Source organism: Papilio polytes, unplaced genomic scaffold (genome assembly GCF_000836215.1).
Source record: "Papilio polytes unplaced genomic scaffold, Ppol_1.0 DF824169.1, whole genome shotgun sequence".
NCBI lineage: Eukaryota > Metazoa > Arthropoda > Insecta > Lepidoptera > Papilionidae > Papilio > Papilio polytes.
In genome coordinates this window covers 734,673-748,546 of record NW_013525035.1, presented here as the reverse complement: position 1 = coordinate 748,546, position 13,874 = coordinate 734,673, and the positions used below count along the sequence as shown (strand labels likewise).

The 13,874-nt window shown below is 34.7% G+C and overlaps 1 protein-coding gene across 3 annotated transcripts in view; it reads right to left on the bottom strand.

Annotated features, from left to right (window-relative positions):
* Positions 1-13,874, bottom strand: part of LOC106111455 (paired box protein Pax-5) — a 75,705-nt gene that overhangs the window by 13,014 nt on the left and 48,817 nt on the right. For all 3 annotated transcript variants that reach the window (XM_013293564.1, XM_013293565.1, XM_013293566.1), the window contains exons 4-5: positions 11,725-11,890; positions 5,081-5,278 (exon numbers count right to left, since the gene is read on the bottom strand). In XM_013293564.1, the coding sequence (XP_013149018.1) occupies positions 5,081-5,278; positions 11,725-11,890 (364 nt within the window). The remainder of the gene's footprint in view (positions 1-5,080; positions 5,279-11,724; positions 11,891-13,874) is intronic.

Here is a 13,874-nt window from a genome sequence, read left to right as displayed (position 1 = left end):
CATCTAAAAGGTTAGAGTTTAGGGTCGTAATAGAGTAATCAGTTTTTACCTCGGATGGGATTTTGGTGATTGATGTCTTTGTTAAAAGAACATTGATATAAATAAACGAATTAAAAATTATTATTACATACTTTTCTATTCTGATGTTATACAAAGCAAAGATTTGTATTTTTGTTGTATGTATTGAAATAACTCAAAAACTACTGGGGCGTTTTCAAAAATTCTTTTACCACTAACGACTACATTCAGTATTTTATAAAGATAGGCTTATAACAACCTAAATAAAAACTTCTAGATTATTGTTTATTTTTTTATACTATCTTCGTAAATAGATTTTTGTATATTAAATGACAAACGCACTTTCACGGACACAATTCTGCAAACATTAAGAAGCATCCGTTTCCGGGCGAAAGGGTAACTAACCCTTATTTCAACCCTTGTACATGAAGGGATGCTATCCAAAATATTGCTATTTGTTATAAATGTATCATAAATTAATACATACGACATAGCAAATTTAAAAAGATTTGGTAAATATGACATGAAAGAATACAGTAATTTAAGAAATCTCAAGGAAAACAGGAAGAAAAGTATATTATCGTTGACAGCACTCAACCCCCCACAAAATAGGCCTAAATTACCCTATCAGGAGTTACACGATTTCGCGCTACAAAAAAAATCAAATGTCAAAACGGGGCCGGCAGAATTATGGATCCAATTACAGTCGACGGTGTCCTCGATTAAAAAATGTCTTGGTGTTTTTTGCGATTCGGCGATTTTTTATTCGGCCCTCTCTTTTTTATTGTATTGTTTTGAGAGCATTTTTATGGTTATTACTTTCTGTTTTGGTGAGTTGATTTTTATATTGCGAATTATTTTTAAGTTAGCTTTTAGCTTTTGCAAATATTAAATCAATTTCATAACTTGTAAATAACGAATCACTTGTTCGTTATTTTAACAATGAGAGTTATTTAGGAAATGAGTTGATTCGAAACTTGTCGTTTTTTTTTTGTAGAATTTATACAGAAATTGTAGAAATAAAAGAATAATATACAAATCTAATATAACCATTAAACTAAATTAACCAAAACAAGCTAAATCCAACGTTTTATTTCTTAACTAGCTGTTGCTTGCGACTTCGCCCGCGTGAAATTAAAAAAAAGGAAAAAGCCTAAGTTATTGATAACGTAGCTTTGGTGAAAGAAATTTTTGAAATCGTTTTAATTTAGTTTTTTGAGTTATTTCAATCGATACGAAATACAAATATTTCCTCTTACAATATTAGTATAGACCATAGAATATAGATAAACATAAGAATCAAGTAACCCTTAATTCCTCACACTTGAGACAATTCTCAGTACCCATGAATAGGCGATACTTCCACTCAAATAGATTCGTATTTAGGGTCCCCAAGACCGCACCGACGTCGCATTACCGCCTCGTGACGGACACGTGTCGGAAACGTGTCGTGGGGCGAGAATCGCCATTGTATTGAGCACGCAATTGCTTTAAAATTGACTGTCGACTTTCGATTCTGTTGCGAATTTAAAAATTATTATAGTATGGAAACAAATCATATATTCAAATTATGAATCTTGTAGTTTTTGTTGTCGTTACTGCATATCTAACTAAATAAATGCGAAAGTTTAGATGGATGTTTGTTAGAGTTTGTAGCCTAAACAACTGAATGGATCTTGATGAAATTTGGCATCGGTGTAGAACATAATCTGGAAGAACACATAGGCTCTTATCTTGTTTTGTCTTTAATTCCATGAGGTCGGAGTCGCGGGGTAAGCTACTAATTACATAAAAACATACCATCAATTAGTACATGTATACTACGAAACTTAAGCTAAATACTTATTTCTAGAGTAAAATTTTGCTTAGACAAGTATTTAATTTCCCTCTCAATATATCATCTATACTATTATAATAAAGTGTAAACACACACTTCTTTGTTGCCTAAGATGTCAGCAATTACAGCATATTTTTGAATAATTCTTTTTTTAATAAAAAGCCCTACACTTACGTCACGCTTTAGGCTATATATTTTTACGCCATTAAACTTAGAGGGTAAATATTTTGAATAAAATCCGTAATGTGGGAAAGACACCGTAAGTTGCTGCCAACATTAAGGAAGCAAGATTGCCAAGTTTTGTCATGTCATGTCATTTTGACATTTGCTATTGATAATTTGACACATGTAAACAATAAAATAATTTTATGCTGATGAAATCGGTCGGGAACAGCTAGTTCGTTATAAAACAAAAGCTCAAATAATACAATTCCATCAAAACTCCCTCAGGTTCTCGCCATACCAATGTTGCCAATTTAAAACGCAAACTGCACTAATAAGATTTAAAAAGTCCCCTCGGGTAGGCTGTTTATTGAGACCAATAACCCTGGATTATTGTTCGATAATGGACTGCCTCCCTTTGAACGACTGAATGACTCGAACCCAAATTTGCTTTTAAATTTGCTACCAACTTTCAATGTTGGAAATAAAAATTGAAAAAGATTGACTTAAGTTTTTTCTTTTGAATATTTAGACACGTAAACTACACAGTTTACCTTCCTATGTTTTATTTATAATAAAAGGGGGCAAACAAGCGGTAAAAACACCAAGGTGGTCAAAGACGCCCATGGACATCCGTAACACCAGAGGAAATACAGATGCGTTGCCAGCCTTTGAGGAAATGATAGGCTCGCTTCTTGAAGGACCCTAAGTCGTATTAGTTTCGAAATACCGCCGAGGACAGACCGTTCCTCAACGCTGTGCGGGGCTGAAAGTTTCTTGAAAACTGCACGCCTGTGGAATGCTAGCCACCTATTATTATAATGTTTATTAGATTATGCTACTCTGTAAGAGAGTTCTTTAGGGCCGGTATTTCAGCATTTGGAAGGGTTGCCGAGACACCTGCATTATAGAAATAAAGAATAAAATAATTTTTCATTAACAATATTAAATTTCACAGTTTTCAAATAACCTAAGTTAACAAGAACTTTTCATTACTAAACGATATCAGCGTGCAATCAAAATCTACACAAGTAATCTGTCAACAAATTATCGACGGATATCTCCAACCTAAATTAATAAACGGTAGCGGACAGATAGTGGTAGATAAAAATGACACGCGTCGACAAATTAATAACAAGTATGACAAAGGGAGTTTTATCTTATCTGGGAACACCACGCGTTATTACAGCCGTGTATGTTAATTTAAGTGACGTAGAAAGAGATGGATTGCGTGAAAGATGACATAATCAAAAAGGGTTTGATGATTGAGATGACGTATGATAGAGTATGTGGAAGACAAGAATCTGTAGCGCCGACCCAACGGGAATAGAATAAGAAGGTTTTGATGAATTTTAAATTGTAATAAACATTTCTACCATAAATTATTATTTTGAATAACCTTAGTTATGAGGGTTAAGAGCAATAAGACAGACAAGGATACCTGGTGTGAAAGTCAAATTAAATTATGATAGCCCTAGAGCCCTCGTGACAGTAGCGCACACTTTTTCGTTCGCTGTTTCTATGTCGCTTTCTATACAGCTATACAATCTCCTCTTACAGTTCAGTAACTGTAAGAGGCAGACCATGTATACGATTAGTCGAAGAGATTAAAGCGGTAGTGAGCAGTCCCTGGTCCAGGGCAACGAGCGATAGCTAGATGCTTGTTTGTTTTTATTACATAAGGATAATATTCAAAGTTGCTAAACGAGAAAGGGAGGTTATAGAAGAGTCACTTTCTTCTTTTTCTGTGATCCAATATTACGTATAAATATCACCCGAATGCAATAAAATATTCTATAGAAATATAACATTTTCATCACAGATCAATCATTAGGTTAAAAGCAAAACGATGTTTTCTCTACAAAAGATGTTCCTATCATTCCAGAAAACTCGGTGAAATGTTACAATTGTATATTATTATATTTGTAGAATGGTAATAATTCAATGGACGCGAGGCTGGGGATGTCCGGCGCGCGGCGAGCACGTGTCCCGACTTCCGGCACCGCCATCTTTGTTCCCCCACTTTCCGTTTCCGGGATCCTCTCTCCGTAGACACGCAACCCCTTGCTACTCAAACCACGAAAACGTCGGACGATAGTCGTCGTTATAATAATTTTGTTGTTATTTATATGTATTTGTCTACCAAGTCTATATTTGCAATAATCAGTTAAAAGTAAATTTTTCATTGATAATTATATATTAAATGAAATACTTATTGTAACTAATTTTGGTATTAAATCGAAATTTGGTATAAAGTTGAAAAAATTATTTTATGTAGCGCTTTTCATGGCCACACCTAACTCTTTCCTAGTCTACTTAATAGTGCGTACAAAACTACCCTCTAATATAACACACAAGAGTGTATTTTGCAATAACAAAGGTAGAAAGTTTGCGCAAAATTTCCCCTCATAGGACCTCAACAATTTAGGTTGATAGAAGAAACATTTTGGTAAAAAGAATATATGGTTTTTCTGTATTTCTAAACGTAATGTTTTCATTGTTATTGAATTTTCAAATAATACTATGAGAGTAAGAATAAAATAAAAATAATGGTTTTAATTTAATTGAACAGTAAGCGAATTTAGATTTTTTTTAAACGGAATTAGTATATTTATAAACAATTTTTTTAACCTCTGAGTTTAAAACATATACGGCCCAATACTGAAACGACATATATATCGCTTTGTAAGCGTTATTTACGATCAACAGATGTCAAAAGAATTAATGGAATTTGCAACTGTGGGCTATCGTTTAAGACGCGTCACATATTTAAAGATTGTTTCAGTGTACGGCCGGTAGTCTCTTTTTGTTAAGAGAATGAAAAGAGAGAATATGATGAGAGAGAAAGAGAGACATTTCTGAGTGTCACATGCTAATCTACTATAGTAGAACCTCGATAAGTTAAAGTCCAAGGGAAACACAAAATGTTTTAAGTTATCAAGGGTCTATGTTATAGAGGTTTTGGGCTCTGATGGGAAGGGAACATATTATTTTTTGAAGTTATACAGGTTTGAGTTATCGAGGTTCTACTGTATTAGAATAACAGTATCGGAAAAAACATACCTGTTTATACTAGACACAGAAGGCACATTATCTTGACTGCAGATCCCCTCGCTGAGCAGCCGGTCTCTAATCTCCCAGGCGAACATCGTCGGGTTCTCCCGCTTGTATGCAGCGATCGCGTCCACCACGGGCGGTGTCGCCACCTTCGGCTTAGACCCGCCTATCACGCCCGCTTTAAAACTGCCCGTCTCGTAGTACCTGGAAGAGAATACAGCATAAATATATTGCAAAATAAGGACTCCTTGACTTCAGTGGACTGATGAGTTAACCAATCTTACAAAGATAATAGTGTATGCAACGCCAAATAGTACTTTACTCTACACCACTATCTAGGATGTAAATAATTCCAGGAGTACCGGAATTTACAGCAGTATTATATAACAAGACGATATTAACCGAAGATACGATCGTAAAAATAATCAGATCAAAGAAGATTTTAGAAATGGGTCTACTGAAAGAAGTGTTTAATTAAAAGGCCACAGAATCACAAAAGGCGTGTGTTTTATGTATACAATAGACTACAAAAACAATCATTTTCTTCATTAAGCAAACAATAAAGAAAATAAAAACTTCGAAAGCGAGAAATCACTACCATATGGTGTAGAAGATCGGCGATTCCCAAACCAGCCATACAACCCTACGCACTCACGCCTCGTCCCTTGAGAGATGGCATTACGATCGACGAAATTAAATTCAGCCGGGCCAATAAAATAATGGGACTGTATTATGACAATTTGATTAGTACCGGACACCCTACCCTTTCGTTTAAAGTGCAACCCCGTTTGCTTTGTGATTTATTGTAGCTGACGATGTTTTTTTATTTATGATTCGATTTCACTGTTTGTAACTGGTTGGTTAGAGTTAAGGGCGCAATTCTATTAAAAAATGCAAAGGTACCAAATTCAAACTGCCAACTGATTTGTGGTTTTATGAAGAACGTACGTCCTTTTAGAAGACTTGTGTCTTAGAAATTCTACAGCTACAGCTATATTATATTTTGAAATATCGCTGGAGACCAGCATAGTAGTAATTTAGGACAAAGAGTTATAGAATAACAGACAGATCACATCATATCAAATTATTTTGTCACCTATCGCAAAACAGAGTACGTATTCTTTTCTAACCGACATGTCGGAGATTGTAAAAAACAATTGCTTGTTCCAAATTTCAATTGTACATTCCAAATTTGAATTTGCAGCAGTAACGTGAATTCAAAATATTTTGGACAATGTCTGTACCCCGGTGTCAGTGACAGAGCGTGTTAGGGACAACGAAGTCCCGCGGGACAGCGGGGACTCGGGGCCCGGGATTGCTGTCTCTTTGATAATAATACATTGTCTACATTACCACTTGTAAGCAGATAATATGAAAAGCATTGTTGACATTTCTGTTGTTATTATGTTTACCAAGGATTCAGGATTTCTTTTCTTTTTTTTAACCACGAAAATGTACAATGTGGTTATGAAACACTGCTGTGATGCAAGGAAGAATAATTATGTTGTCTGTTGTCAGAGCATAAGTAACCCATAGTTACTTAAATAAAATAATTTTACTAAGGAATCTAGAACATTCTGTAAAACCTGGGAAATCAAATGTCAACTAAGAGTCATTAAGTTTAGTTACAAATTGCATTATAATTAAGATGAAATCTAACGAAAAGCAGTTATTCCTGTCAATAGGAATATTAAATTAATTGCTGCACTAACACACTCTCTAAGGGTAAGAAAAAAGTACATTACAGTTTATTAACCATCAAGAGATTCAGTAAATAAATTCAACATCACGAACAAATTAAACATCAAAGGTACAGTTTGATCAAAATCCAAACCAACCGCTATAAGCTCAAAGCTACGAAGCTTTAAGCTCGTTACAGAGCGGTAGATTACGCAGATAGATACAATAATACTGGACCGCACTTAAGTAATTTGGCGCGGGATGCCGGGTGCGGGGGTGAGGGTGCGGAGTGAGGGGTTGCGTGTTGTACACTTATTCACAAACGCTATATCGAGATAAGTCAATTATAAGTGTGATCGCACCCCGAACGAACGAGTGAGAGGGACAGTCGGGTAGACAAGTGCTATAATAAAAAAGTATTTAAACAGTGAAAAAGACTGATGATTTTTTTTAATATGAAGTGGCAAATGACCTTAAGGCCACCTCAATTCGCTGAAATAGCGAAGTGACCACTGCGCTGCCCATAGATTTACAAAATTGCAGATGCGTATTTATTTTACATTGCTTAAAACAGTGAAAAATAAAACAAAATCGCTAAAAAAGATAAAATATCAGTTTAAGACATTTGTACTTAAAAATAACTAAAGGATCAGAGATTATTAACAAAATAAAGTTTAATCAAGAACATAAATTTATAAAACGGTAATTACTTGGTGAGATACCAAAATCAAATTTGTATATTATGACATTTTCATTCAAATTTTGTTTCAAAGAAGTTTTGCACGCGACATTACGCGGGCTATGAACAAGGGCGCTATGTTCGGTCCACGGGGAGCGCTGACATTATCGTAATGTTACGATGCGGGGGAGGAGAGAGGGGTGAGGTGGTAGGGTTGGTGTTTCAGGGTTGTCTAAAGCAAATTTTTATTATGTTGCATTTTTATTGTTTCTATTAGAGTTTGTATTTTGTTTGTACAAGAAACAAATAAAAATTTCGGTACATATTAGGATCTATCTGATTTGCAGTAGACAATCTTGCTAATATTAATGTAAAAGTTTATATGGATGGATGGTTGACTACTCTTTGCAGCCTAAATGACTAAACAAATCTCGATGAAATTTGGCTTTTTTTTTTATAATACAAGGTGGCAAACGAGCAAACGGCCACCTTAATCCACCGAATGGCTTAGATGTAACGCAATGGAAGTGAGGAGAGAAATTCACACTAAACGACTCAATTATCTCTGACAGTGCAAAAAACTAAATAACAAAAGAGTTACAACTACCTAACATATCTTCTTCGCTTCACACCTCTTACACTATACATTATTTATGCTGGGTTTCTGAAAATTCCTTATATTTTATCATTACCTGTTGTTTCATTAGTGTCAGGTTGATTTAATTTTCAAAGGAGTAAAACGTAAGTTAAGTTTGGAAACGAATTTCATAAAGTTATTGATCCAAATATACTAACGAGTCGTTCGTAGTTAGGAAACCGGCTATAAGTCAATTAAGATTACTATGCATGCGAATTTGTCAATAGACGAGTCAATATCAATTTGTCGAACATGTCCGACATATTGGAGATCAAGATAACGCGTGCGAGGGAGTGTAACTTAACATTGCTCTAGCTTAGTTAAGCTTCAACTTGAATGTAATATAATATTTAATGAAATATTAAGCAGATTTTTAGATTATTCGATTATTTATAATCGAGTATTTTTAAAAGGTAATGTATTCTATTTTACACTAGCTATTACTCGCGATTTCTTCCGCATTAAACTAAAAAAAAATGGTAGAAAAACATCTACGTTACTCACAGTTAAATTACCTTTGTAACAGTGAAAGAATTTTTAAAATAGGCCTTGTAGTTTTTGAGTTATTGCAATACATACAAAAATACCTATCAATAAAAATCTTTCCTCTTTATAATATTTGTATAGATTGTGAAGTTTTATACAGAAAAATAACAAAAGCTATCTACATTTACTATGCGTTTTATTGGAATAAACTGTATGAAAACATAAAAAGAACAATATATTTAAATAAACTACGGTGCAATTGATTCAAAATCTCACGTTTCCACTGTTAGAAGTCATAAGAAATAGAATGAGGAAATAAAATTTTCGTAACTTATCACCATCAATCATAAACACAACAGTGCAAATTAATTAAAATCTAATCAAACCAAATACATTAAAATTTCTATATATCAAGTGGTAACATAGATCTCATTGTTTACTAATTACAAATATAGACTCTATTCTTAGCTTACAGAGTCTAAATTCAAATGTCACATTTCCCTTAGTGTTGCTAGCTATGAACGGAAGTGTGGGCAGTCACGCTTTCTGCCTACAGACGTACGGACAGCAAAAAAAACCGGACTAATTATTATATACGGATGCAGGACCGAGCGGACTACTTTCGTTTGTATTTAGGTTGTTTTTTAATACTTGGAAAGAATAAAAATATGCAGTTCATATTAAATTTATTAATGAAGTTAGAGGAAAATCATGTTAAAATTTGTCTCCCTTAAGCATTAAAGTCATACTTAAATGTAACACTTACTTTAAGTCACGTCCTATGTACGGAATTAAACAGAATCTTAAAATAATCATAGCCTATGTTACTCTGAGATAATGTAGCTTTCTGATATTGTAAAAATTTTTAAAATCGGATAGTATTTTTTGAGTTTATTCATAACACACAAATACAAATCTTTCCTCTTTATGATATTACTAGCTTTTAGGCGTGGATTAAAAAAAATACCATATGTGTTCTTCCAGGCTATACTCTACATTTATGCCGAATTTCATCGAGATCTGTTCAGCAGTTTAGGCTACAAACTAACAAACATCCATCCATCGAAACTTTCGCATTTATGTTAGTAAGATAATATAGAGTATGGATATTTTCTATCAATAAAAATGCCAACAAAATCCAGCAATATAGAAACAACAACGTTAGTAAAGGGCACACAAATAAATTGAAAAGCGATACAGGGTGTTTCTATTGAGAGTCGATGTCCGTCCCCTTCCGCGTTGCCATTCCCGCTCCCATGGGAATAGGGATGAGTGAGTGAAAACAGTACTACGATAAACTAATCAACGAAATAGATATACAATGATTGTAAAATAGTAAGAATAGATTTTAGTGGATGGGTTTTTACTGACAAAAAATCATACATTTCGTTGTATAAAAAAAAGCAATGATATATATTGGCCGGTAATTTTTTTTTCTATTTTATTTTGTGTATTTTTTCTTAATAAATGTACCATGATATCTAAAATGAACATTAATAGGTAAATAAGTTTTAACACTTTAGCAATACTTTTTGCAATACTTATATATTAAAACTATTAAAAAAAAAGGTAATCTATAATAATCCCGCATAAAGCTTGCTTCCATTAAAAATCCTGTCAAAATCATACCAACCGTTTCGGAGATTACCCGAAACAAACTCGGATGGCGGACAGCGAAAGACAAAAATTTAAAAAAAAATTGTAACTATGGCAAATACATTATGTTCGCGAAATATAACTCTTTACTAATATTAAAAATCTGTGTATATTATATTTATTTTAAATTCAGAACACGATGTTACATCACTACGTCCAGTTTCAATTTAAAACAGACAATGGCGGCGGTCGCCAGATCGCAGCTACATTCATTACTTTGTACATTTATATTTGCGTCATTTCCATCTTGTATTGTACTGAACACTATGGATATTCTAGACTAGTTTTTACCCGCGAATTTCCGTGCGGAGTTTAAAAAACAATCACGTTCCGTTTATCCGTCTTGATTTTACATCTGTGTATCTAAATTTTCGCATTTTATTAATAGTAAAATTTTAATTTAAAACCACAGGGTATGGGTCAATCGTCAGTCTATTATTGAGGTAAAAAATTCTTGCCACCCAACTAATTAGGAGCATAAAAGAAAATGTGGTTATTTGAATATTTCCTAGTACTGACGGAATCAAATAAAGTGATATAGGTATCTATACTAATATTATGAAGAGGAAAGATTTGTATTTTTGTATGTACTGACATAACACACAAATTACTGTGGCGATTTCAAAATTTCTTTCACCATTAAAAAGCTACGTTCTCACTGAGTGACATAGGCTACATTTACTTAATTCACTTAGACAAAGACATGAGCAACAACTAGTTAAAAATTTAGTAAGCTTAATGTAGAACACACAGATAGTTATTTAGTAAAGCTGTTCAGTTTGCATCTAAGTAACGTATACAGTCGTGTGCGTCGTTCCGCAGCGCGGGCGCGGCGCGTGCGCACACTTTGAACACATCCGCTATCACACTTATGTCATTTGCTATTGTTCTTGATTTTACTGCTACGTTTAAACTGTGCTCATCTAGTTAAATATAATGCTTGGTTGTTTTAAGATAATTTTCAGTTGTTTTTTCGGCAATGAATCTAGATAACAGAGAACACGTAAGGTGTTTTCGCCATCGCATAACTAGAGAAGTTTAAAATAGACGCTTTATGGGGACATATTTTGGTAATTAAGAACGAACTGTTTCGTCTCGCTTTGTTTTCTATGCACTACGCATGCGCACAATACTCGATTTTTAGTTCTGCGACCAAACAGTTGAATGAGCTGTGAAACAATCGACAATCGCACAACTTTTGTGCGATTAGTCAAAGTTGTGCGCCCGCTCTAAATAATTTCTATATCTTGAGATATGTTAAATTCAGAAAATGTACATCAATCGTTAATTTACGTAAAGTTTCGACTGAAATCTCGAATATTTTTTGATAATAAAAGGGGCAAACTAGCGGCGCGAGGACACCGAGATGGTCAGCGACACCCATGGACATCCGCAACAACAGAGGAACTACAGATTCGTTGCCGATCTTTGAGGAAATGATAGGCTCGCTAGGAATATTGAGACATCGCAGTCCTGCTTTTCTTCCGGCTTATGACTGGGTAACTGACTTACCTAGACAATATCTTGGAGACGCAGCCGTGGGAGACACGTAACTGTCTGCTGATGTCACAAGGTCGGACTCCACTGTGCGCCAGTTCCACTATCCTTTGCCGCACCACGTCGGGTAGAGGTCTGCCGTTCACGAACACACCGCCTAGTTGGTTAACACCGCCGTGACCTGGGGATAAAAGGATGAGTATGTTGTTAAAATTCGTCAAACGTCAATTGTTAAAGTCAGATTAACCGATATTCCATTGTTTTTAAAATAGTGTAAGAGCAGACACCTTTGACTGAACTAACCCATAACTGTTGTGCGATTGTCGATTGTTTCGCAGCCAATCCAACAGTTTGCAAAACTAAAAATCAAGTAGAGTGCACATCTCCTTATAAGTTCATAGGAATCAAAGCGCAACTAAACAGTTGTACGATAGTTTAGTCAAAGGTGTGCTCTAATATTTTTAGCGCGAATATGACCAACTGGTCTGGGTTACTATTGTAACAATTAGAATGTATGATAGTTCATAAATTTTTAAAATCCCGTTTAGAAATAAGCTTAAAACCGGATACTTAGAAAGGTCATTAGAAAACAACATTGAAAGCATCTTTTTATGAATTAAATTTTACAAATATTTGCAATAAAATAGTAAATAGAGCATAATTAATGATCCGTGCACGGCCATGAACCGGGCGTATCGACCGAGCAACCGGGCACCCGGGTGAGACCGGGTGAGACCGGGCGAGACCGGGCGTGCCGGCGCGCAGCCGAGCAAAACAGCCCACGATCAATGCCCGACGACAAGTTGACAAAACATACATTATCCGGTAAGTTTGCACTGGTAATTTGCATCAAAAGCAATGTTCTATCTCTTATCTTTCTAATATTATAAATGAGAATGTTAGTTAGAGTTTGTAGCCTGAATTGCTAAACGAATCTCTATGAAATTATGCACAGATATAGAGGATAGTCTGAAAGAATATATAGGTTACCTAGTTTTGTTTTGTTTTTTAATTTAACGCGGACGGAGTCGTTTGTGAAAGCTAGTTAACTATAATAAGATCAAGGTAAGAGTTTTGTTACTGAAGAGCATGTTAGCTGATTTCTTTAGTCTTGGAATAAACTTTTTAACAAATTAGAACCATCGTTTAGGTTGTTCTATGAATGGTAACACAATTATGTTGCGATTAAAAATAGGAGAAGGGGTTTAGGTACAAAGTTACGTACTTTAGCCACATATAAATGAGATACAAAAAAATGTAGTAACCAAAAAAAGTGCCTCAATAGTGAAGCAAACAAAAGATTATCTGTCCTTTTCCCACAGCTTAAAATTCTCATATTCAAAAGAGATAGCACACAATCTAAGAATGCGCTATACCGAAGGTTATGATATGTTTATTTTAATTTTAATAGTTGATTTTTATCCGGTTATAGAAAGGAGACGATATCCGAAATCAAAACAAACACCCGGTTATACCCGGTTGTATCGATTCACCCGGGCCGGCGGGGCGTGACCGATCGATGTAGTCGTCACGCCTCGTGCGCCCCCCACCCGGGTATACCCGGCTCTGCCGTGAAAGTGTTTCTTAAAGGTCTACGTAAGATATCAAAGTTTTTTGATATATTTAGTTAATGGATGGTAGAAATTTCATCAAACAAACCAGTATTTTTATCGTAGTTTAACAAAATTGGTGTGATTCCTGAAACATGTTAAAAACGTACTTACGTTATTACTTATTTTGATAAACAAAACATTTCTTATGGTCCCATATACGGGAAGTATACTGCTACATTTATTCGTTAATGTTTATTTCGATAACTTCAAGAAATGCCTTTCTGAACTACGTAACTTGAGTTTTACTCTATTAAAGCTGACCTAAACTTACCGCTAAGTAATCCCATAAACGATAAAATAAATAGAAATTTCAGAAAGCTTAATAATCAATGTTTCAAAAATGTCCAAATAATATTATTGTAAAAAGTTTTAATATATACAAAACCTACTCAGCTTCCCCTAGTAACATTACTAAAGCCTCTTAACGTCTAGTAATTAACTAAAATGGCGGACAAGATGGCGCACCGGAAACACGGCAGCCTCCACTCGCCAGGTGTCGCTACCATAGCGTTGACTATAAAGGACCTTTCACACGGTAGCATCTTTTATCTA